Source organism: Lathyrus oleraceus, chromosome 5, assembly GCF_024323335.1.
Source record: "Lathyrus oleraceus cultivar Zhongwan6 chromosome 5, CAAS_Psat_ZW6_1.0, whole genome shotgun sequence".
Classification (NCBI taxonomy): Eukaryota; Viridiplantae; Streptophyta; class Magnoliopsida; order Fabales; family Fabaceae; genus Lathyrus; species Lathyrus oleraceus.
In genome coordinates, this window is record NC_066583.1 from 362,878,197 (window position 1) to 362,903,710 (window position 25,514).

General features: G+C 32.6%; 3 protein-coding genes across 3 annotated transcripts; all 3 read right to left on the minus strand.

Moving 5' to 3' along the window:
- Nucleotides 1-2,352: 2,352 nt before the first annotated feature.
- LOC127084713 (cellulose synthase-like protein E1) lies at nt 2,353-6,088 on the minus strand. Its single transcript, XM_051025220.1, has 8 exons — nt 5,767-6,088; nt 5,327-5,642; nt 5,054-5,194; nt 4,788-4,919; nt 4,466-4,678; nt 3,982-4,218; nt 3,546-3,893; nt 2,353-3,008 (listed from the first exon to the last, which is right to left on the minus strand). The coding sequence occupies exons 1-8, from the start codon at nt 6,039-6,041 to the stop codon at nt 2,451-2,453; spliced, it is 2,220 nt and encodes a 739-aa protein (XP_050881177.1). The 5' UTR covers nt 6,042-6,088; the 3' UTR covers nt 2,353-2,450.
- A 7,297-nt stretch (nt 6,089-13,385) lies between these two features.
- On the minus strand, nt 13,386-14,679 carry LOC127080722 (ATP-dependent DNA helicase PIF1-like). The gene is made up of 2 exons (XM_051021022.1): nt 13,890-14,679; nt 13,386-13,738 (listed from the first exon to the last, which is right to left on the minus strand). Exons 1-2 carry the CDS (start codon nt 14,677-14,679, stop codon nt 13,386-13,388), a joined length of 1,143 nt encoding a protein of 380 aa, XP_050876979.1.
- LOC127080724 (uncharacterized) lies at nt 14,679-16,175 on the minus strand. Its single transcript, XM_051021023.1, has one exon. It carries the CDS (start codon nt 16,173-16,175, stop codon nt 14,679-14,681), a length of 1,497 nt encoding a protein of 498 aa, XP_050876980.1.
- Between the last annotated feature and the right edge of the window lie 9,339 nt (nt 16,176-25,514).

The following is a 25,514-nucleotide window of genomic DNA, read 5'->3' on the forward strand; positions in this document are numbered from 1 at the left end:
GTTTGAAAAGGACAAATATCTTTATTTTGCAAAATGGCAAACATTACACACAAATTTTGAATCAACATTTATAAAGGGAAAAGTAGAATGTAAGGTATTCATACATTATACAGATATATGTCCTAATCTAAAATGTCAAATGGCATGGTCGGGTAAGGTGGCGGAATTTGAGCTAGAACCAAAACTACATACTATCTTATTCTCCATGACCAAGTAGTACAAGTCTTGAACTTTTTCCCCAAAACTAATCCTCTTCCTTGTGCTCCTTGCCTAAATGAAACAATTAAAGACATTAAATTCAATTGTGCAATCGATGGATTGACACAGTTTTGATACATATATTAGATTTAATAAAAAATATGGGACATAAAGCACATTTGTCAAGACAAAGTCAGGAGAAAACTTGATGGTGCTTGCATGTTTAGCAACAACAAGCTGACATGTAGGAATTCTAACATGGATATGGGGATTTCATTATATGAATGAAACCATTTGAGTGAACCACACATGTGGTCACTTGCACTCTAGTCTATGATTCAAGATCCTAGAGTGAAATTTTGACACGAAAAAGAATAAGAAACTGTAATAGAGTGCTTACCACCAATTGAATGAACTTGGTTTGAAGAGGTCTGTTGAGTTATGGTAGATTATTACAGCAATTGCATTAGCTGGTCATATTGTTTAAAGGTAATGGATGGAGATGCAGATTTGGCATCAGGAACTTGTGAAGCAATGTCTATTTCTTGATCATTTGTGGAAGAGTGATTTGCAAATTTCTTTGCATGTGAGGAGGAAATCCATGATTGGCATAACAATTATCAGTCGTGGGGTTAGTTTTACCACAATGAGTACACACACGATTGTTACCTTTTCCAAAAGAATATAAGCTACATGATTTTCCCTCAAATCTTTGAGAATCAGCAACATTCACAAGGGAAGTAGGACCTTCAGAAACATGAAAATATCCTTATTTTTCATGTTGAAGAACCATAGAAAAAATCTTGTTCATAGGGGGAAGATGGTCCATCAATAAAATTTTAGACTTAACAACAACATAATTCTGATTTAAACTAGTCAAAAATAGAATTGCATACAAAGTAGTATGATTCTTTAGAGCATTATGCATAACTTGACATGAACATTTGATTCGACAAGAGCATGTGGGAATGAGAATGTAAATTTCAAGTTCTTCCCATAAGATCTTTAAATCATAATAAAATTCAGTAACTGATCTTGAATCTTGTTGCATAGCATATATTTCTTGCATCAACTCAGAGATATGTACCAAATCTCCTTGAGAGAAACATTCTTTGAGATCGATCCAAACATCAATAGCATTTCCACGAAAATGATAGATTGTGCAATGGATTCAGAGACTAAATTGATGATCCACAAGTGAATAAGCATATTGCATCGATTCCATGCACGATACAATGGATCAAAATTGTCAGTGACATGATCAATGTTGTGATCAATAAACTCAAGCTTCATCTTTCTCCAAGAGCTCGACGCATCGGATGAGCCCAAGAGTGATAGTTTGTGCCATTGAGTTTTAGTGATACACTGACTAAAAAAGGTTCATCACTAGGATGAACAAAGAAGTGAGTGGATTTGTCCAGTGTGGATCGGTAGATTGATTACGAGGAGGAGCCATTAAATGCGAAAACGACGCACTCTCAGATCGAAAGACTCAAAATACCATGTTAAGAGATTAAAAACTCCATGGAAACTCCATGATTAAAGGTGAAGAAAGTACGAAAGAAGAAGAAGTGAAAATCATATTGAATCACTTAAGAGTTACAATATGAGTGTGACTATATATATATATATATATATATATATATATATATATATATATATATATATATATATATATATATATATATATATATATATATATATATATATATATATATATATATATATATATATATATGAGGTGCACTCTATCTAACATGCAAATGCTAGTAGTGTAACATTCATAACAGAATTTTGTTATGACAATTATAAATAAACTCAACTAACTACATTGTTTGTGTGTGAAGTAACTCTATTTTCATCATGCATATCTCTTTTTTCTAATGCACTTTGATAACATCTTGAAAAAATCAAATATTTGAATCAAGCTAAGAGAATAAAAAGAGAAAAAGTGAGATGATGTCTTAATTTTTGAAAGAGAATTAGTGTATCTTTACATAAACCAAAAGAAGATATTTATACTACTAGAACTACAATTATTACATAAATGTGATAATTTATTCTAAATTGACATTGTAAATAGAAGATTACTATTCTAAGTTGACATTTAATAGATAATTCATATTATTATTTTAAGTTGACATTTTAAATAAATATTTATAAATAATAATAAATAATTTTCTTATTTATTATAATAAATTGACATTTATCATTTTAAAAAATACAACTAATAAGTGACAAATGACATGCACTTAACTAAGGACACTAAAGAGGACACATGCACTTAGAGCTAATGTTGTTGATTTAACTACAACAGATGCTGGCATTCTTCCTTTGTCTTTCCTCAAGAAAAGTCCTTCATAAATAGGTATATTAATAACAACCAAAACTCCACTTAGTAAAACTTGCAATAACATTGTCTCAAATATCCTAAAACCTTCTCCACTTAACACAACCACCTTTAACAACATCCCAACAAGACAAAACAAATTCAGCATTGCAATTGTAGCCAATAAAGTGAGCATTGGAGAAGAGTTTCCAAACTCCATAATTTCATTCTCATATCTTTGAGAAACATCTTCTTCAGCTACCTTAGTAGATACTATGAATCCTGAATTTGAAAATCCTATAAACTTCAACATGGTGTCAACAAAAGCAAAAAGGTAAGAACTTGTTCTTTTATATAGCCACATCCTTAAGTCATTCCACCAACCCTTGATTGTTCCTCCTACCCTCAAAAACTCTATCAAACAGTATGTTGAATCACCAACTATCACATAAGCAAAAGGGATGAACCATGGACTTGAAATCTGATCAATATCACCAAAATAAAACTTAGAGTAACATTTGTAGAAATTATAAGACATTTGATGCATGCTTTACTTGTGTTCTTAATATGTTAACATCAATTTATTCTTATGAAAGACGGACACCTTTAAAAATAGATGTGTTGCAGTGTCCGACAGTCTGACACTTATATTAAACTCGTACGATACGAGTTCGAAAATTCAAACAAGTGTCGGCACAATCAAACAACTGCCTCCAAAAAAAATAGTCTTTTCTTTGCTTCAGCACTATTTGAATGACTGTCTAACACTCATTCTATATGTGTCAGACAAGTGTTTAAAAAAATTCTTTTTACAAATCTCGCATATTTAAAAGAGTTAAACATGTATTCAAACAATATTATCAATAATTATCATGTATGTAGTTGTGGCGATGTTCTATATTTTTGATATTATTGATGTCGGAGTGTCGGTGTTGAGTCGTGTCCATGTATCAGTGTCAGAGTGTATGTATGAGTTTCATAGATTCATAGAATGTGTGCTTCATAGATTCATTCTTACCTGTGGAAACAAGGGAATGCCTCTGAGGAGAAAAAGTGAAGGGATGATGCAATAGTATAGAGTTGGAAAGGAGTTTAAAGCCCATAAATTATAGTGACAATATGCAAGTTGAAGGCCTAAACTTATTAATCCATAAGGGTACCAAAGAGTACTGAACTTAGAAAGCACAATTTGAAAACCTCCTTCTGACCATCTCTTATGTTGAATAAGTGCTTCTGGCAATGTGGTTGGAGACAAACCTAGAAAAGCCTTTCTTGTTGGACTATAGCATACTGATTTCCATCCTTTACATAAAATCGATAATCCTGTCACTATATCCTCCACTGCACAATCATAAAGTAGTCCCATCTGCAATCAAATACTCACACAGTCACACATTGATTAAATTAACATCTTGCAATTTTTGATAATTTATGAAAAAGAGTGTGAGATTCACCTCTTTTCCCCATGATGTGTTTTCCTCATAGGTGCAACTTGCAAGAGGCTTTGATTTTTCTTCCATCTCTTGTAAACTTGCTTCTATCCTATGGTTAATATTTTCATCATTTGCATTGTTCCAATCATTTCTGTATTGTTTGTTAAACTTTCTTCCGCAGAGTACATCTCTTCTATGAAAGCAGCCAGTTCCAATATACATAGGCCCACCAAATCCATCTATGCCAAAGATTTCAACCTACATGTGTCTTTCTCATAGTTTAGTTTTTTTAATAAGCTATAATACAAAATTGAAGATGTAAACATTGAGCTTACTAGTGTTATTATCTTACGGAATTCGAACCAGAAAGGAGCACACTCTCAGTATTTGAACTTATTATTGTTATACAAGGGGAGTAACTTGGATCACAAGAAAACAGTTACTTGGATTCCAAGAAACCAAATGTATATAACTTCAATTTTATTAGCATTAATAACTAATTTACCTCATAAGGTATAAGGAAAGCACCGCTGTATATATCATTTTTTGTAAGATTTTCAAAGTTCTGAGGAGCCTGCACAAAGGCGATTTCATGGCCTTTATCTTCATCCATGAAGAAGCAAAGTGCATCTCTTAAAGATTGTGGATTGTTTGAGTACATGTCGCAATCTACATTCAGAATGATTTTCCCATTGCTGATCATTGATGACACTCTTATCTGCATTCAGGTCCAACAATTAATTTGACAGAAGATCATATACAAACTTAGTCCTAAACTTTAATTCATGATAAAAAATGGTTTATGTATATAAAGTAACATAGAGTACCAAAGAATTCATGGCTCCAGCTTTGAAGTTATGTGGAAAGTGAGGTCTCTTTTCACGAGCCAAATATACTAAGGCGGGCATAACAATTCCATCTTCATCTCTTGCATTCAAGTCATTTCTATGAAGTAGTATCTATATCAAAAGATCAATACAAAGCAACTATTAGTTATATATGTTTATCAGATAGTTTAGACATATTTGATTTCAAATATGAAGTTATTTTAAGCCATCAGAAAAGAATTCAGTGCAAAAAATAATATACATACGTGAAGAATTGTGTCATGATCACGCTTAGATGAATACGAATCCCACTGAGAAAATCCCTTATAATTTGAGTAATCTTCCTCTCGTACTTTACCAAGCTTTGATGCTTTTTCTACCCGACTTTCCATTTCTTGGTACAATTTCTATAATCAACGAGACACAAGCATCATACATAACAAGAAATTCAACATATTCATGCAAAAATTTGAAATGTACTATTACAATAATGGAGCCAAGACACAAATAACTATGAAATCAATTTCCAATTTTGTTACCTTGATGGCCAAAAGCTCTTTACCATTGTTTGAGTTAGTAGTGTCTAAGGTCTTGAAATATGCATTTGGTGACCTAGGTTCAACCTTGAATCTCTTGCAAAATGGTAACCAATGTTTGGCAAATTGAGAAGCCTCTAACATAGCATAAAATGTAACATCTGATCCAGCATCATCTGAAAGATACACACTAAGCTTCTCTGTTGGATAATCATAAGCCATCACTGATAACACTGTGTTAATCACCATTATTGGTGGCTCAATCTCTGGATCTGCCGTACACACAAATATATCCACTTTTGGCAACACTTTCTCATATCTGCTTCACAACATGCACACTCATTAATCATTGCGACACTGATAATATTTTGAAAAAAATGAATAAATTAAATGTAATCACTGGAATCAGATAATGACATATATATATATATATATATATATACCTTTGAGAGAGTACTTGAGGTAAGGGTTGTCTAAAAATAGGGTTCCATCTAAGGTTTTGACGAAGGAGCCAATAAAAACCAAACCATAGTTCAGAAAAAAGCAATCCAATCCAAACAATCCAGTTTCCATCTTCAAACTCTTTGGATATGTAGCTCAATCTGTAAATCCAAATAGAGCAAATTCCAACAAACACTGAGAAAGAAAATATTATATACATGAACCTTCCAGTAGCTTTTCTTGTCTCAAACAATGGATAACACTCTTCTTTCGCCATCAATGAACTTTGCTCCACTTGTTCTGTCAATTGTCTATATTATTTAAATTAATGGCATCTGCTATTTTTATAATAATGCATTTCTTGTTTCTGATATTTTGTTTTTACTCCATTTTCTAGCACCGAGGACCCACCCTTTCTATTATTATAAAGTAACAAGACAAATACCCGTGCTATTGTACGGGTCTTGCTACAAGTATTTAGTGTGAATTAATAAATATATAATAAATATTATATTTAATTAATTAGTTAAATATAATATAAAATTAAATCAACGCATTTGAAATTTTATCTTTTTTAATAAAACATTTTAAAAGTTTCAACTTAATTAAATATAATGATTATAATAATCATGGATTGAGTTTTGAATAAGTGCATTAAATTGGTTAATATCTATAAATGTATATTTTGTGTTTTTTATTTATTGATAACAAACATATATCTGACTTTTTTTATATTTATCAAAAAAATTATCACTTATTTTTCTCTATCAATAATAAATAAAATTTAAATATTTTATTATTATATTCATCAGTGGAAAATCTCATGTCACACCTTTTTATAAAATTAATCAATGTCAAATTCAACGAAAAACTTGTATTTTGTGTTTTTTATATTCTTATTTCATAAGAATGTTTATCAATATTTTATTTATATAATGAATAATTAATATATATTCCGTATTTTTTATATATTAATTATAAATTTTTGTATGATTTTTTTAATAATTGTCCGTAACAAATATTTGTTTTGCGATTTTTTAGAGGATCAATAAAAAAATATATGTGTAATATAATTTTTTAAAAGTATCAATAACAAATACTTATCTAGTATTTTATATATTAATAAAGGTCAAATATGTTTATAAAATATACTAATATCCTCGTGAATGTATTTTTTTAAAAATAAAACAAATCATATATTATTAGATTAAATTACTGTTTTGCCTTTCTATTTTACCTGATTTATAATATTGATTATTATATTTTAAAATTAAACGGTTTTCGTCCCTCTCATTTTTTTATACTATAAATTGATGAATTATCGATTTTTAAAGTTATTTTTTATTTATTATGTTCCACAAATGATTCTTATATGATTATTTGTCAAATTTCACATATCACAGATGATTTTAAAAATTTAGAAATCATCAATTTTAAGGAAGAAATTGTAAAAGAGAGACTACAAGAGATTGGTTTTAAAATAGGGGACTGATTAGATAAATAAGACAAAATAGAGGATAAAAAATTTAATTAAACCATTTTATATTTATTTTAATTTTTATTTAAAATATATTAAAATTTAATGATTAATTAATTAGAGATAAAATGTATGTATATAAATGGTACGTTGCTACTATTTCTAAATGATTCATTTTCTTAGAAAAATTAACAAAACTTGAATTAATTATAATAACATAATATAACTATTTAATTTTTATTATAATTAAATTAATATAACTTTTTGGATTTTAATATATCAAATTAATATTATAATAATTTGCAAGTTGGGGTATGACATTTTTATAATATATTATAATTATTTTTTATTTGTTTAACTAATATATATAATATAATATGTAAAATTTATACGTGAATGATATAAATACTTTATATATATAATAAACACATGTCAAATTTGCAAGCGGGGGTAGTATAATATTTTGGTGGTAATATGTTTCCTAAAGTTTTATAGTGGATATTTTTTTCTTTTGTGCTATGAATTTCCAATCATAAGAACTACTCCATATATAATTTGCAATTTTGCAACTCGTGAATCATAAATAATCGATAACAAATAAATCTTATCCCATTAAATAGAGTGGATTACATGGATAACCTTTCGTCATAATGTTTTATTGTATTTTTATCTAAATTATTAATCCCGTATTAAATTAATTGTATTTTTCAGTTAGTTAGTTATATATTTAGTTTAGTTTGTTACTTGAGTCTCAAGTAAACTATCTTGTATATATATCTTATGTTTATTAAATAGATGACAGAGCCAAATGTTCAAATATAATAATACTCAAGTTGTGTATTAGTAATGTGAGCAACTAGAAGATTCTTCTTTTTCTTCATCGATTCTTCGTTTGAGCTTCAACAATGGAGGCTCAGGATTATGTCACCTCCTCCATAACACAAAACAACAACAACACGATATACAACAACACGATACACAACAACACTAACAATCAGAACAATCAAAACACCAACAATCAATCCTCAAAGAATTCAGCCATTGATCAATCCAGACCATATTATCTTCATCATGTTGAAAATCCTGGTGCAGTCCTTGTTTCTCCACCTTTATCAGAAAATAACTATGAATCTTGGAGCCTGTTCGATAAAAAGAGCACTTTAGAGCAAAAACAAGATCATGTTCATCAATGGCAAACTCATGAAACCTAAAGAAGATGATCCTCTCTTTGATACATTAGAAAGATGCAATAACATTGTGCTTTTTTGGATATATGCATCCATCTCACCTGACATTGCTTAAAGCGCCATCTATGTCGACAATGCAACCCAACTATGGACGGATCTTCAAAACCGACTTTCAAAGAGTGATCATTTTTTCTTATTTGATCTTCTACGACAAATTCATTCCATACGCCAAGGTGACAAATCAGTGACTACATATTTTAACGAGTTGAAGACTCTTTTGAAAGATTTGGAGTCCCTTAGAATTCTCGCAAATTGCACATGTGGAGCTTATCTCACCGCCAAGAAGCAATGAGATATGAAGTATACCATATGTTTTTTGAAAGGTCTTAATGACAACTTCAACCATGTCAAATCCCAAATCCTCATGGTCGAGCCTCTCCCTAATGTCACCAAGGTTTTTTCATCCATCTTGCAACAAGAACGCCAATTAACCTCTCTTATCACTTATGAATCTTCTAAGGTTCTTATGAGAAACACAAAAACCTCTAAAGTTAATGGCATATTTCATCAAAAACAAGGAAAAGGTCGCAGTAAACCAAGTTTTCAAGGAAAGACTGCATTCAATTCCAAAGTTTGTTCCTTCTGTGGAAAAATTGGTAACACCCTTCACACTTGCTACTTCAAACATGGATTTTCACCTGGCTTCAGGTTTGGATTCTCCAATAATATTGATCCATGCGATGAGGCTCATTCTCTAGCTTCAAATAATGTTGAACATCCTACCAACAAAGTTGATATCACTCCTGACATGTATAACAAGCTAATAGCACTTCTCAACAAGATTGAACCCTCACCTGATTCTGATCTTCACATCATTCATGTATCATCTTCAGGTTTAATTCATCCTTCAATTCATGTGAAAGGTAGTTCTTTGAACAATAATTGGATCATTGATACATGTTCAACTGACCACATTTGTCCTTCTCTTAATCTCTTATATTCTCATCACTATATATCACCTATTGTTATCAAATTACATAATGGATCACATATTTCATCTACAATCTCTCACATGGCTCTTTCATCATTTTATTATTCAGGTTACTGGCATTGTCAATAATAATTTTGATAGGAACTCCGTAGCGACATATTATTTCCTTTTTGATAAACCGTGTAACCATTTGTCGAGTGACATTGGTGTATGAAGCAATTTCCACCCACTTAGTGAAGTAATCAATAGCGACTAAAATAAAACGATGATAGTTCGAAGCTTTTCGTTCGATCATTTCAATCGTATTGATTCCCAACATAGAGAAGGGTCATGGTGATGTCAATTCGTTTAAAGGAGTTGGTGGCACATGAATCTTATTAGCATAGATTCGGCATTTGTGGTGTCTTTTAACGTAGTTGAAATAGTTAGACTCTATAGTCGTCCGATAATATCCATCTCGAAGGATTTTCTTGGCCATAGCATGTCCATTGGCGTGGATCCCTTTAGAACCCTCATGGATTGCTTTTACGATCATGTATGCTTCGTGCCTATCCGCGCATCTGAGAAAGCCATGTCGTAGTTTCTTTTGTAGAGTATATCTTCGTTGAGGAAAATTTAGAAGCAAGTCTTTGCATAGTTTTTCGGCCACCGATGGATACTCTTGTTTTTGAAGGAAACACATGATGTCATGGTACCAAGGTTTTCCATTAGATTATTCTTCGATTGTAAAAAAACGGTTGGTTCATATCTAAGATCCATCTTTATTACTGTTGCTTCATTAGGGTATTTTACTTTGTACATTGATGATAATGTAGCTAAAGTGCTTGCCACTTGATTTTCTTCTTTGGAATGTGATGAAAGTTAATTTCTTTGAAATTCTCCATCAATTCTAAGAATTGATCATAATAGGGAATCAAATTTAGGTGACGGGTTACCCATTTGACTTTTATTTGATAGATAATGAGCGTTGAGTCTTCTCATACCTCCAGAGTTTTGATCCTTGGGTTGGTAGCAGCTTTGAGACCCATGATACAGGCTTCATATTCAACCATATTGTTTGTGCAGTCGAAGTATAATCGTCCAGCAAAAGGAATATAACAATTATTTTGAGTGATCAAGATGGATCCAATTCCATGCCCCATAGCATTTGAGGCACCAACGAGAGCGAGCTTGCGTCGAGCCTCTGATTTAGGTCCCTCATATGGACCAGGAATATCATAGTCTTTTATAAGCATTACATCCTCATTAGGGAAGTCAAACGACATTGATTGATATTCTTCCAAAGGTTGGTGAGCAAGATGATTTGCTCGCTTCCTTTAATTGCCTTCTGGGTAACATATTGGATGTCATATTCAGTCAATAACATTTGACAATGAGCTATTCTTCCAGTGATAGCAGGTTTTCCGAATATGTACTTAATTGGATCCATTTTGGATATCAATAAAGTAGTATGACAGACCATGTACCATCTTAAGCTTTGAGAATCCCATGCCAGAGCGCAATAAGTCTTCTCTAAAAGTGAGTATTTGGTCTCATAATCAGTGAATTTCTTGCTTAGATAATATATGGCGTGTTCTTTCCTGCCTGTATCATCCTTGACCAAGTACACAACCCATTGATTCATCTAGAACTGTGAGATACATTATCAGTGGTGTCACACCTTGATTTTGACCCTGAATCTACGATTGAATACATTCATCATAGTTGTTGCATATCTGCATAGCATAACATGCATTCCATACCGCATAATACCTAGAATATCAGTCGAAATAATTTTTTTAGATTTACAGGCAAACCAGTTGAATCAATTGTCAAATATGTGTCAATACAGCAGGTGAATTTTTTTCAAAAATCAAGCTTGTAGACATCAGTTTTATTAATCTACATTTCACGTAGTTTAACCTGATGTGCTCGATTTATTTTTCGGTCACATTTTGATCCGTTTGAGCATTTTAACCTGGCGTTTTCCATTTCAAAATTTGATCAAAACTTGTATGTTTCCGAGAGGTTTATTCGACGCTCATCATTTTGGTGCATTCAATTTATTTTTCAAGCATTTTTGCGCCTGATTTTTATTCATTTTGAGTGTTTTTATTTTTTTCATTTTTGTAGAAATGTTCAAAATAATTAAATAGAACTAGTTGTAATTTTATTTTGATTATCTAAAATTGTTTAAATTTTATTTGTTTTAGACTCATTTAACACTCAAAATATTTAGACTAAGGTCAATTTAGACATTTGTTTTTTTGTAAATCCTAATAATTTGATATAAATAATATGGCAATGCAAGAGAGCTAGAAGAGGAGTGACATACCAATTGATCGGCGGAGCATTAACGGAAACAAATCTCACTTTTCATTCGCAAACAAGAAAAAAGGGGCTTCATGAAATAGATTTTAATCTCACACAACTTACAAATGATGCACATGCCTTCTACTGTTGATAAAGGCACATACTTCATTTTTCTATCCTAGATTGTTTATACAGTAAGTAAAAACCTCTCTTATTTTCTTCCAAACAAAACATCATCCTACCACTCACATAAGTCATTAACTACCAAATTTCATAACTTTCATTCATATATCACTTTTCCACACTCATACTCACTCACATAAACTATTAATCACCATCCATCTATCTTTGGAGCAAACCATAAGTCTTAATAATTATTTCAAAAGGATACCTACCAAAGACAAAAACTGTAAAAGCACTTTTAGAAAGGGATTTTTTGCTGCAAAATCAAGATGGATTAGTTATAGCTAAAGATGTTGGTGTTGTTCATAAGATAAGAGAGGAAAGAGAATAAAATAGATCTTCCAGTTCTCACATGAACCGATCAAGGTCACCACCACCATCGTCGTTTCTACACCACCATTTTTTTCTGATTCGGTAGATTCCTTTTACTCTTAGTATTCTATTGTTCTGTGTTTTCTTTTAAATGAATGTTTAAATATTCCTTTATTTCATTTTGAGATAGGCCTAGGTTGTATATTTTTTATTTCCATGAAAGAGTATGAAGGAAGTGAGATTGAGGGAAGAAGAAGAGAGAATATTTTGCTTTACTGCATTTTAATGTGTGATAGAAGAGAAAGAGTTTAAGTTGAAAATGAAAATGTTCTTTCTTTCTCGGTGTATGTGAGATGAAGAAGAGGTTTTATTAAGCACCTCCACGTGTCTCTTTTTAAATGGGTGGTTGTTGAAAATAAAAAAATAAAAATAGAAATTGCACAACAGTAAGTGCAACGCCTCCACTTCTTATGCAAACTTTTTTTTCTTTCTTTCTCTTTTCTTTGTTATTTATTTTATTTATTTTTTAAAAAAAATATATTTTATTTTGTTATCTATTTATTTTTCTATTATGATAACTAGCGTCCAAACGGGCACTCCGTGCCCATTTGTCCGCTTTTTTTTTATGGCGCTAACGGGTGAAAATATTAGCAGCGTCTTTTTTTTATAAATTTGATTTTAATATAAACTAATTATATGATGAAACATATGATATTTATTCATATACAAATTAAATTTTGTTTGCAATATGTAATATTAGCGCATTAAATTTGGTTTGAATTGAGAAAACCGCATTGTGACGTGATTATATTCAACCGGTTTTTTCAAGAAAATCAATAATGTGAGTGGAATAATTTGATGGTTAGAAATACCGTATTATGGAAAATCAAAATAGGTTACACCAAAGTTAAATTTTGTGTATATATATTGTTATAGATTGTTCAAAACAATAAGAAGAAAAAAAAATATTTCTCACAGTTTATTAAGCAAATAAACATAAACATTAACAGAGATATTAAGTGACATTGTTGCTTAATAGGAATGTCAATCACCGAACTGAACTCATAAATATCTCTTTTTTCACTGCAAAACAAATGAAGTAAATTAATATAGTAAAAAATATAGTGTAATCTAGTGAGTACACGCCAAGTGTGACATTGAAAAAGTATAGTTAAACGATTAAACATAATGGATAAATACCTGAGGTTGTGACAACAAAATTTCTTTAAAAACTATATTTTTGGTAAAATCCCCTTCTTCCCCCTCTACTTTTCCGTCTTTAATTAGCACTCTTGTTGCAGCCCGCGAAACACCTTTTGATAAAGCAACATACAATTGTCCGTGACTGAAAACATGTCGTGGAAGATAAATTCCGAAATTTGGAATTGTTTGTCCTTGTGATTTATTTATAGTGATTGCAAAACTTAGTTTGACAGGAAACTGTTTTCTAATAAGCACAAAAGGAAGTCCTGCACCATCAGTGGTTTTGAGCTTAATTCTTGGCAAGAAAGCTCTTTTTCCAGCGTTGTGGCCTGTAAGTATTTCAACATCAAGCAAATTCATAAAAAAAACCACGACATAACAATCTTGTCCCATTACACAACCCAAATTTAGGGTCTATGTTACGCAATAACATCAGAGGAGCCCCTATTTTTATCTTTAAAATATGTGGTGGTAAAGTACCAGGAGCAATTGTGTGTAAGTATTCCTGTTGATATAGATTATGAGTATCACCCTCAACCTCATCAAAAGATAACAAAATATGTTCATCTCCAGGGAACTTATTAATAATCATGTCATTCAACATATGTACATCACAATTTTTTAGAGTAAGTATGGCTCTCTCCACCATATATGAAGCATCCCATCCATGGTTTTCTAATTGGGGAAATGTATGTTGTATAAGCTTTTTTATGGAGTTTTCTCCTTCCCATGGTATTACAATTTCAGCAGACATCTTGACCATGTCATCCTCTTTAGCGGGTTCATTGCCATCTCCAATCCTTATTACAAACTGTGCAAACTCGTGGTCATGAATTAATCGCATATTTTGGCGCAAGTGTAGGATCTTTGTGGTGGCCCATAATTGAGACCTAACAATACACGCTGAAATCATTTGTCCTCTACTTCCTTTTTCAATAACATGAAGCACCTGGCGAAAATCTCCTCCCATGATCATTATTTTTCCACCAAATGGAGCATTGATATTCATAATATCTTGCAGTGATCGATCTAATGCTTCCACACAATATCTACTTATCATGGGTGCTTCATCCCAAATGATTGCATTGGTTATTCTAATGAGTTTTGCAAGGTCACAATTCTTTGTTATTTTGCAAATAGAAATGGGCTCTATATCAATGGGGATCCCAAATCGAGAGTGTGCAGTTCTATCACCAGGTAATAATGTAGCAGCTATACCTGAGGAAGTTGTTGCTAAGACAATTTGACTATTATGTCTCAAATTTGCCATTATAGTTCGATAAAGGAAAGTTTTACCTGTTCCTGCAGGACCATCAACAACAAAAATTGACTTTGTTTTTGGTGGATGGCGTTCATAATTATATTGTAAGCACTCATCTGGTCATTATTTAACTTCTCAACTGATTGAATGTCTTCATCTGGAATTTGGACCGACAACTCTTCTTGAATAATTGTTGGCACTCCCCCGACTTCATTTGTTTCCATTGTCAATATTGGAAGATCATAGTTTTTGATTAGTTTTCCATGTAGCAGCAAAAGATCTCTCAATTCCCTCAATAACATATCTTCAAAGTTATTTCCCACAACAATATTTGTCATTTGATAATCCTCCACCATGTAGGGATGAAACTCATTAAATAGGCCTCTAACATCAGTTGGTTCACAAAAAATTAATATAGTCACAAACAACCTTCGTAAAGCATATGGCATGCGCATATTTGATGCTTCAAGCATACATTCACGAATACTATTGTCACTCTCTAATAACCCCCAATCCTCAACTTCTTTTTTGAACGTGAAAAAACATGAACCATTATGTGTAAGAAGGCATTCCCAGCTTGTTGGACCTCTTAAATGAGACAACAAAACACGTAAATAAAATTTCTCACCTTCTGAAGGAGATACTGTATAGATTCGACCAATAACTTTTCGTTTTGTCCGTCTTCGCTGCCATTTTTTGACCCCTTTTAGCCAACAATAATGCTCTGGAATCTCTCTGTACAAATAATTCCTAGCATCTGGATCCATTTGGTTTAGTGCAAAGAACTCAGTGAGCATGGTTACTGCATTTTGGTTATCATTTAGTACATCTGTGATTCTTTGATGCTTATAGAACCGCACTTGATGATGATTTGGCAAGTGGATTTGTAGTCTTTCAACAGAGGGGTATAACTTGTAAAGTGTGAATTTAAATATTTTCCACAATGCCTCTGGAGCACAAATCCATCTTGTATCAACATATTGTTGAATATCATCCATACCTGTACCTCTGTGAACCTCCATTGCAACTCGATCAGGACCTTTGTAAACATATTTATACAAATATTTAATACTTTTGATGATGCTGCAAATCTCAACATTGATGTGACAATCGTACTTCAACAACAACCATGGATTATAAGGAACCACCCATCTATTATCAACAGACTTATTTCTATTTAAAAAAATGGGATCACTAAACCTTCTCATGTACTCAGGATATGAGTCATTTCCCTGACGCGTCTCTTCACAAAAGTCTTTTGGGTATCTTTTTTTACAATGACCATTCTTCATACACGGAGAGCTTTGATTCAATACTCCACATGACCCGTGGATCATGTGTTTTAACACAGCTTCATACAATTCTGGTTCAGATTCATGTCGTGGTATTTCTGCTTTCACCACACTATCATACTCTTCAGGTTCCCGTAACTTGTCATCAGTATCCAAGATGAGTAGCATATGCACATGTGGTAGTCCACGTTTCTGAAATTCGGTTACATACATATAACTTTTAACCCTCCCTAAGACTCCTTTGTTAATGACATCATCCTTCAACTACTCAAATTTTGATCGAAAAATTCTTGTTAACAAATCAGGTCGATCTTGTGGGGTTTGATGGAGGCCTAGTTCGGAAGTTATCTCAATCCAAGAAGGATTGCATGTCATTGTAAGGAATATGTCTGGTTTACCATTGTTAAGAACAATGGCCATACCATCTTGGTATCTCTGTGTCATATCTCGCTTACTGCCAATAAATGACGATGGCAGTATTGTTCTTTGTCCGACATTATCTATAGAAATATATGAAAAGTATAAAAATTAAATGTGTGGATAGTGGTATAAACATAAAGTATACACTCTTCAGGTATAAATATAATATGTTATATTAAATACCTGCGTTATTCTCCCCATCGTGCAATGCATCTTGTAACCCCTGATATACCTCAGACCGAATATTATTTTGATTTCTTCGGATCCATCTCAACCTTCCTGTCTCAATCTTTACATAATTGTCTATAACATACTGTTGTAAAAGTCGACCCGATTTTAACAATACAGATTGATCATTACGACGAATCTACATTCAATAAAATAATCAATCTTAAATTATTTTTTCACACATTTAGAAGTATATTTCTTAGAAAAATAGTTCAGCATGTACCTGAAGCACATAACTGTAGTACTCTCGGCATGTAACATTTTTTCCAACAGTAGTTTTTGTTTCTATGTCCCAACCATATGTTCCGAACGGTAACAATATAGGATCATAATACCCCATTGTTTCTTGAACCTTTGTTAGCTTTCCATCACAATTGATGACATTTATATCTCTTCCACGTTCTATTGTATCTTCATCACCACCGCCTATAACAATTGTTGCGGCTTGGGAAGCTGAAGGGAGACTATATTGGGGTTGATTCGACGAACGTTCTTTAATGAGTAACCTACATTGTTCAATATTTGGCTCTAGTGCAAGCTGCCTAAACATGATGACAAACGGGTTGCATTGGTGGAATAGTTTTTGCAATTTATACACTACGGCTTGGTTAAGTATTGGGTTTTCCCTCATCCTATTTTGAAGCTCATGATCGGTATCATAAATGTATAACTGCAAGTAACGTGGCCTTGAACCTTGATTCGGATGAAAACCTCCTATTTTGTGATAAATTGCGCCTTGAGCACGAAATGTGTAAATACCACGACCAGTTGCAACCAAACTTTCATCGACATGAACACCTAGTGAAGTAAACGACATTACATGGTTGTAACTTCTAATATGTTGTCTAAAATGTTTGCCTTCAGTAGAACTGTCTAAAAATAACTGTAACAACAAAATAATTAAGAATTAAGTAACCAAAAATAGTTACAATTACTAAAGTATAAGCATAATCTTGTAAATATAACTGAAAATTAGAACCAAAGATGTGTGAGAATTGAGAACAACAAACAATAAAAGAAAATCAACTTCATAATTTTTTTATCATTTGTATTCATATCTGCAATATAGTTGTTGTAAGGATAAATAACTTACTCTAATTTTCTTCTTTTCTTCTAAATAAGAAATAACAGGGCATGTCTTGCACTGATTTTTTAATCCATGACCAACAACTACATTGAACTTTAAGGGTAACACAATTTTAGACGTCAAAACAAAAACATTATATTACTTTAATATTAAACTCTGAAAATATGTAAGAATGAAACTAAATGAAAAATGTAAAAAAGAATACTAATTGATATTCAAATGAAGAGAAAAAACTAACCAATATATATATATATATATATATATATATATATATATATATATATATATATATATATATATATATATATATATATATATATATATATATATATATATATATATATATATATATATATATATATATATATATATAACCTTTCAACCTTCATTTTGTCTGAAACCTTTCAACCTTCATTTTGTGTGAAGAAATAGAAAACAATTATGATTCCAAAGCATTCTGATTTTAAAGTAATATTGAACTCTTAAAATCTGTAAGAATGAAACTAAATGAGAAATGCTCTTAAAATTTGATTTTAAAGTAATATTTAAATGAAGAGAAAAAACTAACCAATATATATAACCTTTCAACCTTCATTTTGTCTGAAACCTTTCAACCTTCATTTTGTATGAAGAAATAGAAAACAATTATGATTCCAAAGCATTCAGATTTTAAAGTAATATTGAACACTTATAATCTGTAAGAATGAAACTAAATGAGAAATGTAAAAAAGAATACTAATTAATATTCAAATGAAGAGAAAAAAACTAACCAATATATATATATATATATATATATATATATATATATATATATATATATATATATATATATATATATATATATATATATATATATATATATATATATATATATATATATATATATATAATCTTTCAACCTTCGTTTTGTCTGAAGAAATAGAAAACAATTATGATTCCAAAACATTCTGATTTTAAGGTATTTAAAGATTAAATAATTGTGTGGGGATCAGTTAAAAAATTAAAAAGCAGTTGTATGTGTGAGAGAGGGGGTTATTGCCGCAAGTTATATAAATATTTTTCTTTTATAGTCAACATGTAACAACAAATTTTATTCATTAAAAATAAAAGAAAAAATAAATAAATATAAAGAGTATAATGGATAAATATAAATCATATTTTATATTTAAATATAATTTTAAAAAATTACAGTATGTGGAAGTTAATAATAGAAAGTGGAAGTGAGAGATGGAGTTAATATTAAGTGGAAGTTATTGTCGCAAGTTATATAAATATTTTTCTTTTATAGTCAACATGTAACAATAAATTTTATCCATTTAAAATAAAAGAAAAAATAAATAAATATAAAGAGTATAATGGATAAATATAAATCATATTTTATATTCAAATATAATTTTAAAAAATTACAGCATGTGGAAGTTAATAATAGAAAGTGGAAGTTAATAGTAAGAAGTTATATAGAAGTTGATAATAGTGGTTTAATAAGTAAAATATACAATAAAGTAAGGGTAAAAATGGTAGAAAAAAGGGCTACACCAAAATCAAGTTTTCCCTTTATATATTATTATAGATTAAGTTTAAGTGTATTGGGCTTTAGGCCAATGGTGATACTTGTACCCCTCATCTAAGCATGCACCCTTTTCTTCTTTATTATTATTTTCTTGTTTAATTTAAATTAGCATTTAGTTAATCAATTATTTATTTATTTAGTTGATTAGAATTTATTTAATTAATTTCCCTTTAATTAATAATTGAATTATTTGATTATTTGTGTTCAATCATTTAATTAGGTAATTTCTCTATATTTGTCCATGTTCATACTATCGTACATGTGAATAACCATGGCCGACATTTTGTAACAAAATGATTTTCACCATCAATTTCAATTTCAACTTCTAAGCAACTTCAACCCATTTGAAAAATCTATTTTTTTTAAAATCCTTGATCAACATCAATTTTCTTTTCTTTCTCGAAGTATTGGAAACCTTTTCAAAATAAACTACGAAAGAAGAGGACCGTTGGAATCCAGCATTCCGGTGAGAACCCTCGAATGATCGATCCCGAACAACGCATTTTGGGTTAACCGTTCATTCTTTTCTTTCGTTTCTTAAACCACCTTAATTAATCTGGACAAATAAGAGTCGTTGGGATCAAGCATTCTGGCGCAACTCTTTGAACAATTGATTCTTATCAAGTGTTCGTTGTCCATCAAACAATTTTCTTAAATAATTCGAATGAAAAAGGACCGTTGGAATCCACCATTCTGGTGGAACCCCGATTGATTGATCTTGAGGCTTATGTCTCGTTCTCATTAAGTTTCCGTGACTCACCTATAAGATACATCCAACACATCAAACTCTTTTCTCGCCGACGTTCGATTAATCTTCAAAACCTTTTATAATAAAGGATATCTTGTCTTAAGATGATGCAAAGCAATGCTTCGTCCACAATTGTTGAGTTGAGATAAGTGACGTTTTTCCGAATGTTGATTTGTAAATCCATTCGATGTGATGTATATGTCCGCTCCTCATCTGTTTTGGGTAAAATAATGTTTCTTGTCGATTAATACAAGATAGCTTTCGCTAAAATCGACCAACAAACAAACATTTTCTACCCAGAACTACGTAAGCCTTGAATTCTCTATTGCACCCGGAGATACGTAGGAGCAGGATTGTGAAATCTTGTCAGGCCCATTGATCGCGACTTTATGAATCGAATTTAGGGTACAAACTGCAAGTGCACAGTTCTATCGCGTAGTTTTAAAAGATATCGATCCCACAGGGACTTATGAATCGATATACCGTTATCTAAGGTTACTTCGTAAAGCTAAGGTGAATAATGTTTGATTGTTTGGGGGAAAGCTAAAAACTAAACTAAGATCTAGATTAAATATTAATAAAGCGGATATCGGTATGTAGTTCGTCGTAATTAGGGAATCAATCCTTTGTCGGTCTGTTGGTTTTAAAATAAATCTTTTCAGTTGACTTTATTGGTTAAAAGTTTTATCTCAAACTCTCGCTCTGTTGAATAAACCATGATTTTATGTTAATGTAGCTGTCACTTATAATTAAGTCAAAAAACCATTTTTTGAAAGCAATACAGTCCATAGAAACTCTTTTCAAGAAAACACTGACCGTTTAAACACCCTTATCTCAAACTCTCGCTCTGTTGACTTAGGTTATATAATTAAATTCGAATGCTTAACTCTCGTCCTCACATTCAATCTTTAAAAATACTTTTTGGAAAAGATCGGAATTTAATTAACTCTAAAACTTACTCTCGCCCTGATCTAGAATTAATGTCTAATTTACACTGTCCAGTTAAAACCTCAAACTCTCGCTCTATTGATTTTAACTTCTTTATGTCTTTTACTTTCGTAAAAACCTTTGTTATTAAACCTGTAAATTGAGACCGTAAAAAGAGTGATTTTAATTTTAAACTTAATTTAACCGACTTAGTCTTGATTCCTTGTTCCGCTTACTTTACATACCGATATCTAAGCGAATTAGCCAGACATGCTAAACAAACTATAATACTTATCATGCATAAACAGACTCATCCCAGGCAGATAATATAAATAAATAATAAAACAAAGCATTAAATAATAATTAAAGAACCTGAATGAGTTAAACAATAGTCTTGAACACTCCACCACAAGCCGGTAGGATTTGTTCTTGGATTCTTCAATTAAACAACAAATTAAAACGAAGGAAATAAAGCTAGATTCTAACGTAAGGTTAGATCCGGTAAAAAGGTGCACAATAGTTTCCGGTGTAGAAACTATTGTGCGAAAAGAATTAACTAAATGCTAAAAAGGAAAAAGGAAAATAGAAATTGCAAGGGAGATAGTGTAGAACTCGTAAAAATAATAAAGAAACAATACTACTTAAGTTGCTGGAAAAGAAAAATTGCAAAAGCGAAAACGGCAAAGGAAAAAAATGTGGAAAAGCTTCGGAACCCTTTTTGGTTTTGCAAGTGGCTATTTATATATGCTTGAGTAACCGCTTCCGCTGCCAAAAAGGTCTTCAACGTGCATAAAAGCGTGGCATGGATATAGGGCTCAACACTCCCTCAACGCTCAACGTCTCTGAGGCGTTCCTTGCGCCAAAAATGTAGGGGAATGGTGTGACGTTCGTCACACCATGTGTGACGTCCGTCACAGGAGTGTGCAAGGCGTGACGCTCGTCACGCCCTCTGTGACGTCCGTCACATGCACGGCACCTGCGTTTTGTGCTTTGGGCTGGGCTTTGACATTTGGTTCATTTTTCTCTCCTTTTTGCACCTCCTTTTCTTCCATTTTTACTTGTGCTTCAAAATAAGCCACCTGAGACAAATAGGAAGAAAATACCGCGTAATATCTAATAAAATGAAGTGAACTGAAACAAATAATAATAAAATTTAATTGAATTAAGTCCTAAAATATGATATAATTTCGTGTTATCAAACTCCCCCATACTTAGATCTTTGCTTGTCCTCAAGCAAAATTCAGTATAGAACTCGTTAAAGGTTTTAGCCAGGTAAAATTTCAAAACACACAACAATTCGTAATAGGTTGCAGGTGGATTTAGTTTAGAAGCAACTTGAGTTTAATCTTGGCATCAACAACCACCGACACAACCTAGATAACCCTGCCTTATGCAAATCAGTTCAAGTACACTATGATAGCTATCCTGGTTCCTTTACTCTTATTTCACCCGTTTTCATTCTAGCGAAATCACATTAAGCCCTTTATCTTTTCGCGCACATAGTGGAATAACCGGTTAGTGATTCTGATCCCCTTTTAGCTAGAAGTTCTGGTACATAAGTCGGATAACTTCGTTATTCAGTCCATTGCAAATTGCGGGGGATCGGACCGTAGTCCGCCCTACCAAGTTCAGTACCAGAAACCTGCTGAACCAACTTGTAATGGATCTTTCATATTATGTTTTTTTTTGTATGATCTGCAACCTTTAGATTAAATGATCTGGTAAGGATCCCCTAACTTAATTAGTGCATTTCCTGATATATATATATATATTTTTTATGTTACTTTGGGAATCATTCACTTATATTCATCGGCTCTCCACGTAGTTTGCTATTAAGATGGTGCTGACTTCTCGTATAAACTACTCGGGGTTACTATAAAACTAAAAGTTCAAGGGATTGGTATAATAGGTACTTACCCTGATCTAACATGTTGAGGTTCGTTTAGAGTGTTTGGCGGTAGTAGTCTTTGTCTTGATTCGTCCCAAGATCGATAAGATGAGCAACCTTTATACTTATTGGGTGTTGAATTTTTTTTTTGTTGTGGCTCATGAAAATTTGAGGGAATAGATAATAGAAATTTGTTCACACTCGGGACTTAACTTAGAGTAATAGAATTTTTTTTTTTTTTATAATATAAATAATAATAATTAAAATAGTAATGAAAAGAAAGGTACATACTTGAAGAAATGGAAATAGAAAGAACATGGTTTCCCCCCCATACTTAAATTAAACATTGTCCCCAATGTTTTAAGGAAATGAAGTACAATATGGAAAGGGAAAAAAAAAGAAACTACAACTAAGGCTGCCTTCCGCCTCTGGTTCTTGGGCCAGGTGATCTCTGACGTAAGTCTAAATTGCCGAACCTGCTGAATAACTCAGTAAACCGCTGGTCGGTTATGGCATTCCTAGCATCCTGTTGTTGTTGCATTTGACGCATCATTTGCATCATCTCGACATTTTGTGCCTGCATACCATCAATAGCATCCATGATGTCGTCGTTGGTTGCAGGCCTTCTTCGTCGACGACGTTGGGAGGATGGGCCAGTTGCATTACCGGAAGGATTGAGCGGGACTGAATGTTGTGTAGGAGGATGAGCACCTTGCTCCATATCGTCAAACTCGTCTGTGGGCGGGTTTGTTTGTGAAGGCTCGGTGGCTTCGGGAGCGTTTAAATCATAGAGGTGGCGGTCGGGGTTTGTGACATCAGTTAGGGCGATATTTGGTAGAACAACGCTTGGGACTGCCTGGTTGTTCACCATAAGATAATATCCTCCGCCTACTCTGTTCTTAATCAGGCGGCTGGATCGACAGTAGCTGATATCCATAGATAGGGGAGGTAGAGATTCTAAAGTTTGGAGTTTATCCCCTAGGTTTAGGCCAAGTGCTATGGTGGTGATTAATCCACCAATTATAAAAGGTTGCCGGCCTTTAGCACATAAGGTGCGGATATGATGAAATAGAAAGGAGGCAGCGTTTACCTTAGTATCCGGTTCGAAGACGCATTGGAGGAAGAATAGCTCCTTTGAGTTGACCTTGCTGTTGTTTGGTCTTCCAAAAACTGTGTTTTGCAGGATGCGGATAAAGTACCGGATAGTTGGATTATGTATATGGGAAAGAAGGAGCTCTTCCCAGTTGTAGGCATCTATACCAGAAATTTTCTTGAAAAGGTCGAAAACGTCAACTGTGTTCCAGTTTGAGTTTGGAGGGATTCTGGGGTGTACCTGACCTTCTATGGGAAATTGTAGCATGGTACTCAATTGGTTTTGGGTTAAGGTGTACTCGGTGTTAAACATACGGAACGTTGCGGTACCGGTTAAAAATTCGTCTTCACCGGTGGGAGTGGTGTAGTCGTATGAACTTAAGAATTCTAAGGTTAGGGATGGGTAGGTGGGTTGATTATGGGTGCAAAGGAAGGTTAAATCGGCTAGGCGGAGCATCCATTCGATACCTTGGAGTAATCCTAATTGTTGTAAACAAGTTAAATCGGGATACCTGGTGGAAACGACGCCTCGCTGTTGGAAACGCTTGAATTGCTCCCTTTGATAATTTTCATCTTCGGATCGGAAGATGATATTTCCGAAATTCTGATTTCCTGCCATTGTGATGAATGAATTTTGAAGGAGTGATTTGGAAAGAAAAGAAATGTATTTGATAGGAGAGAATGGTTTGTGGTGAATGAAGGAAGGTTTGGTGGGTATTTATAGGAAAAGAATTTGAAAGTTGGAAAGGAGGTGGTTGAAAAGTGAATGAATGTGGATAAATATGAATAAATGGGGAAGGTAAAAAGTTGAAGGGGTGTAACGTTCGTCTCCAACGGCTCCTTAACGTTCACCTAGTCTGAAGGGCGTTACGCTCGTTACAGGGGTGTGACGGTCGTAACAGGCTCTTAGCATGACGCCCGTGACAGAAGGTGTGACGGTCGTAACACTGTCTGTTTGGCTAATGTTCAGCTAGCGTCCTTCAGGTAAGTTATTATATTATTATTATTTTATTTTTTTGGTTGTTTGCTACTGATTGATTTATTCTGCAATTTAATTTCTGCTGCATGCTTATTCTACTTTGTATAATAATAAGTCATAGGTAGCAACAGTAGAGAACATAATAGCTATTGCATAATAAAATTAAATAAATAGCTTCAATAAAATGATCATAGTGTAATATTGGAAAGAAGAACAAAAGAAATGCGAAAAGGAAACAAATGCGAACATGAATTCAAATAACATTAATGAATAATCTAGCTTAAAACTAAATAACTAAGAAAAACAAATAAATACTATCCATCTGCACGATCTCTGGCCGGAGGAGCAAAAGAGTTAACACGATGTAGCAACTCGTGAAACTGATCTGTCATACTGCTCATGTACCCTAGAACTTCGTGTCTCATGTCAGTAAATTCTTCTCTGAGGGCGTCTTGTTCTGACATCAAAACTTCAATGGAGGTGTTATAATCAGTTCCGGACATATGATGCCGGAGGTCGGATACTGCTGATTCTTCGGTCTGAACAGGCTGAGGAGGAGGGTCAATATCATAATAGCCAGATGGTGTCTGAGGGTCAGATTCAGCATAAGGGA

What these genes read in the sequence shown, in the direction of transcription:
- LOC127084713 (XM_051025220.1), bottom strand. Translation starts at nt 6,041, where the DNA reads ATGGCGAAAGAAGAGTGTTATCCATTGTTTGAGACAAGAAAAGCTACT. An exon ending in CCTCAAGTACTCTCTCAAAG is followed by an intron (nt 5,643 to 5,766) that starts GTATATATATAT and finishes GTTGTGAAGCAG; the next exon opens with ATATGAGAAAGTGTTGCCAA. An exon ending in ATCATGACACAATTCTTCAC is followed by an intron (nt 4,920 to 5,053) that starts GTATGTATATTA and finishes CTTTTGATATAG; the next exon opens with ATACTACTTCATAGAAATGA.
- LOC127080724 (XM_051021023.1), bottom strand. Translation starts at nt 16,175, where the DNA reads ATGTATGTAACCGAATTTCAGAAACGTGGACTACCACATGTGCATATG.
- LOC127080722 (XM_051021022.1), bottom strand. Translation starts at nt 14,679, where the DNA reads ATGGCAAATTTGAGACATAATAGTCAAATTGTCTTAGCAACAACTTCC. An exon ending in CTTACACACAATTGCTCCTG is followed by an intron (nt 13,739 to 13,889) that starts GTACTTTACCAC and finishes AAATACTTACAG; the next exon opens with GCCACAACGCTGGAAAAAGA.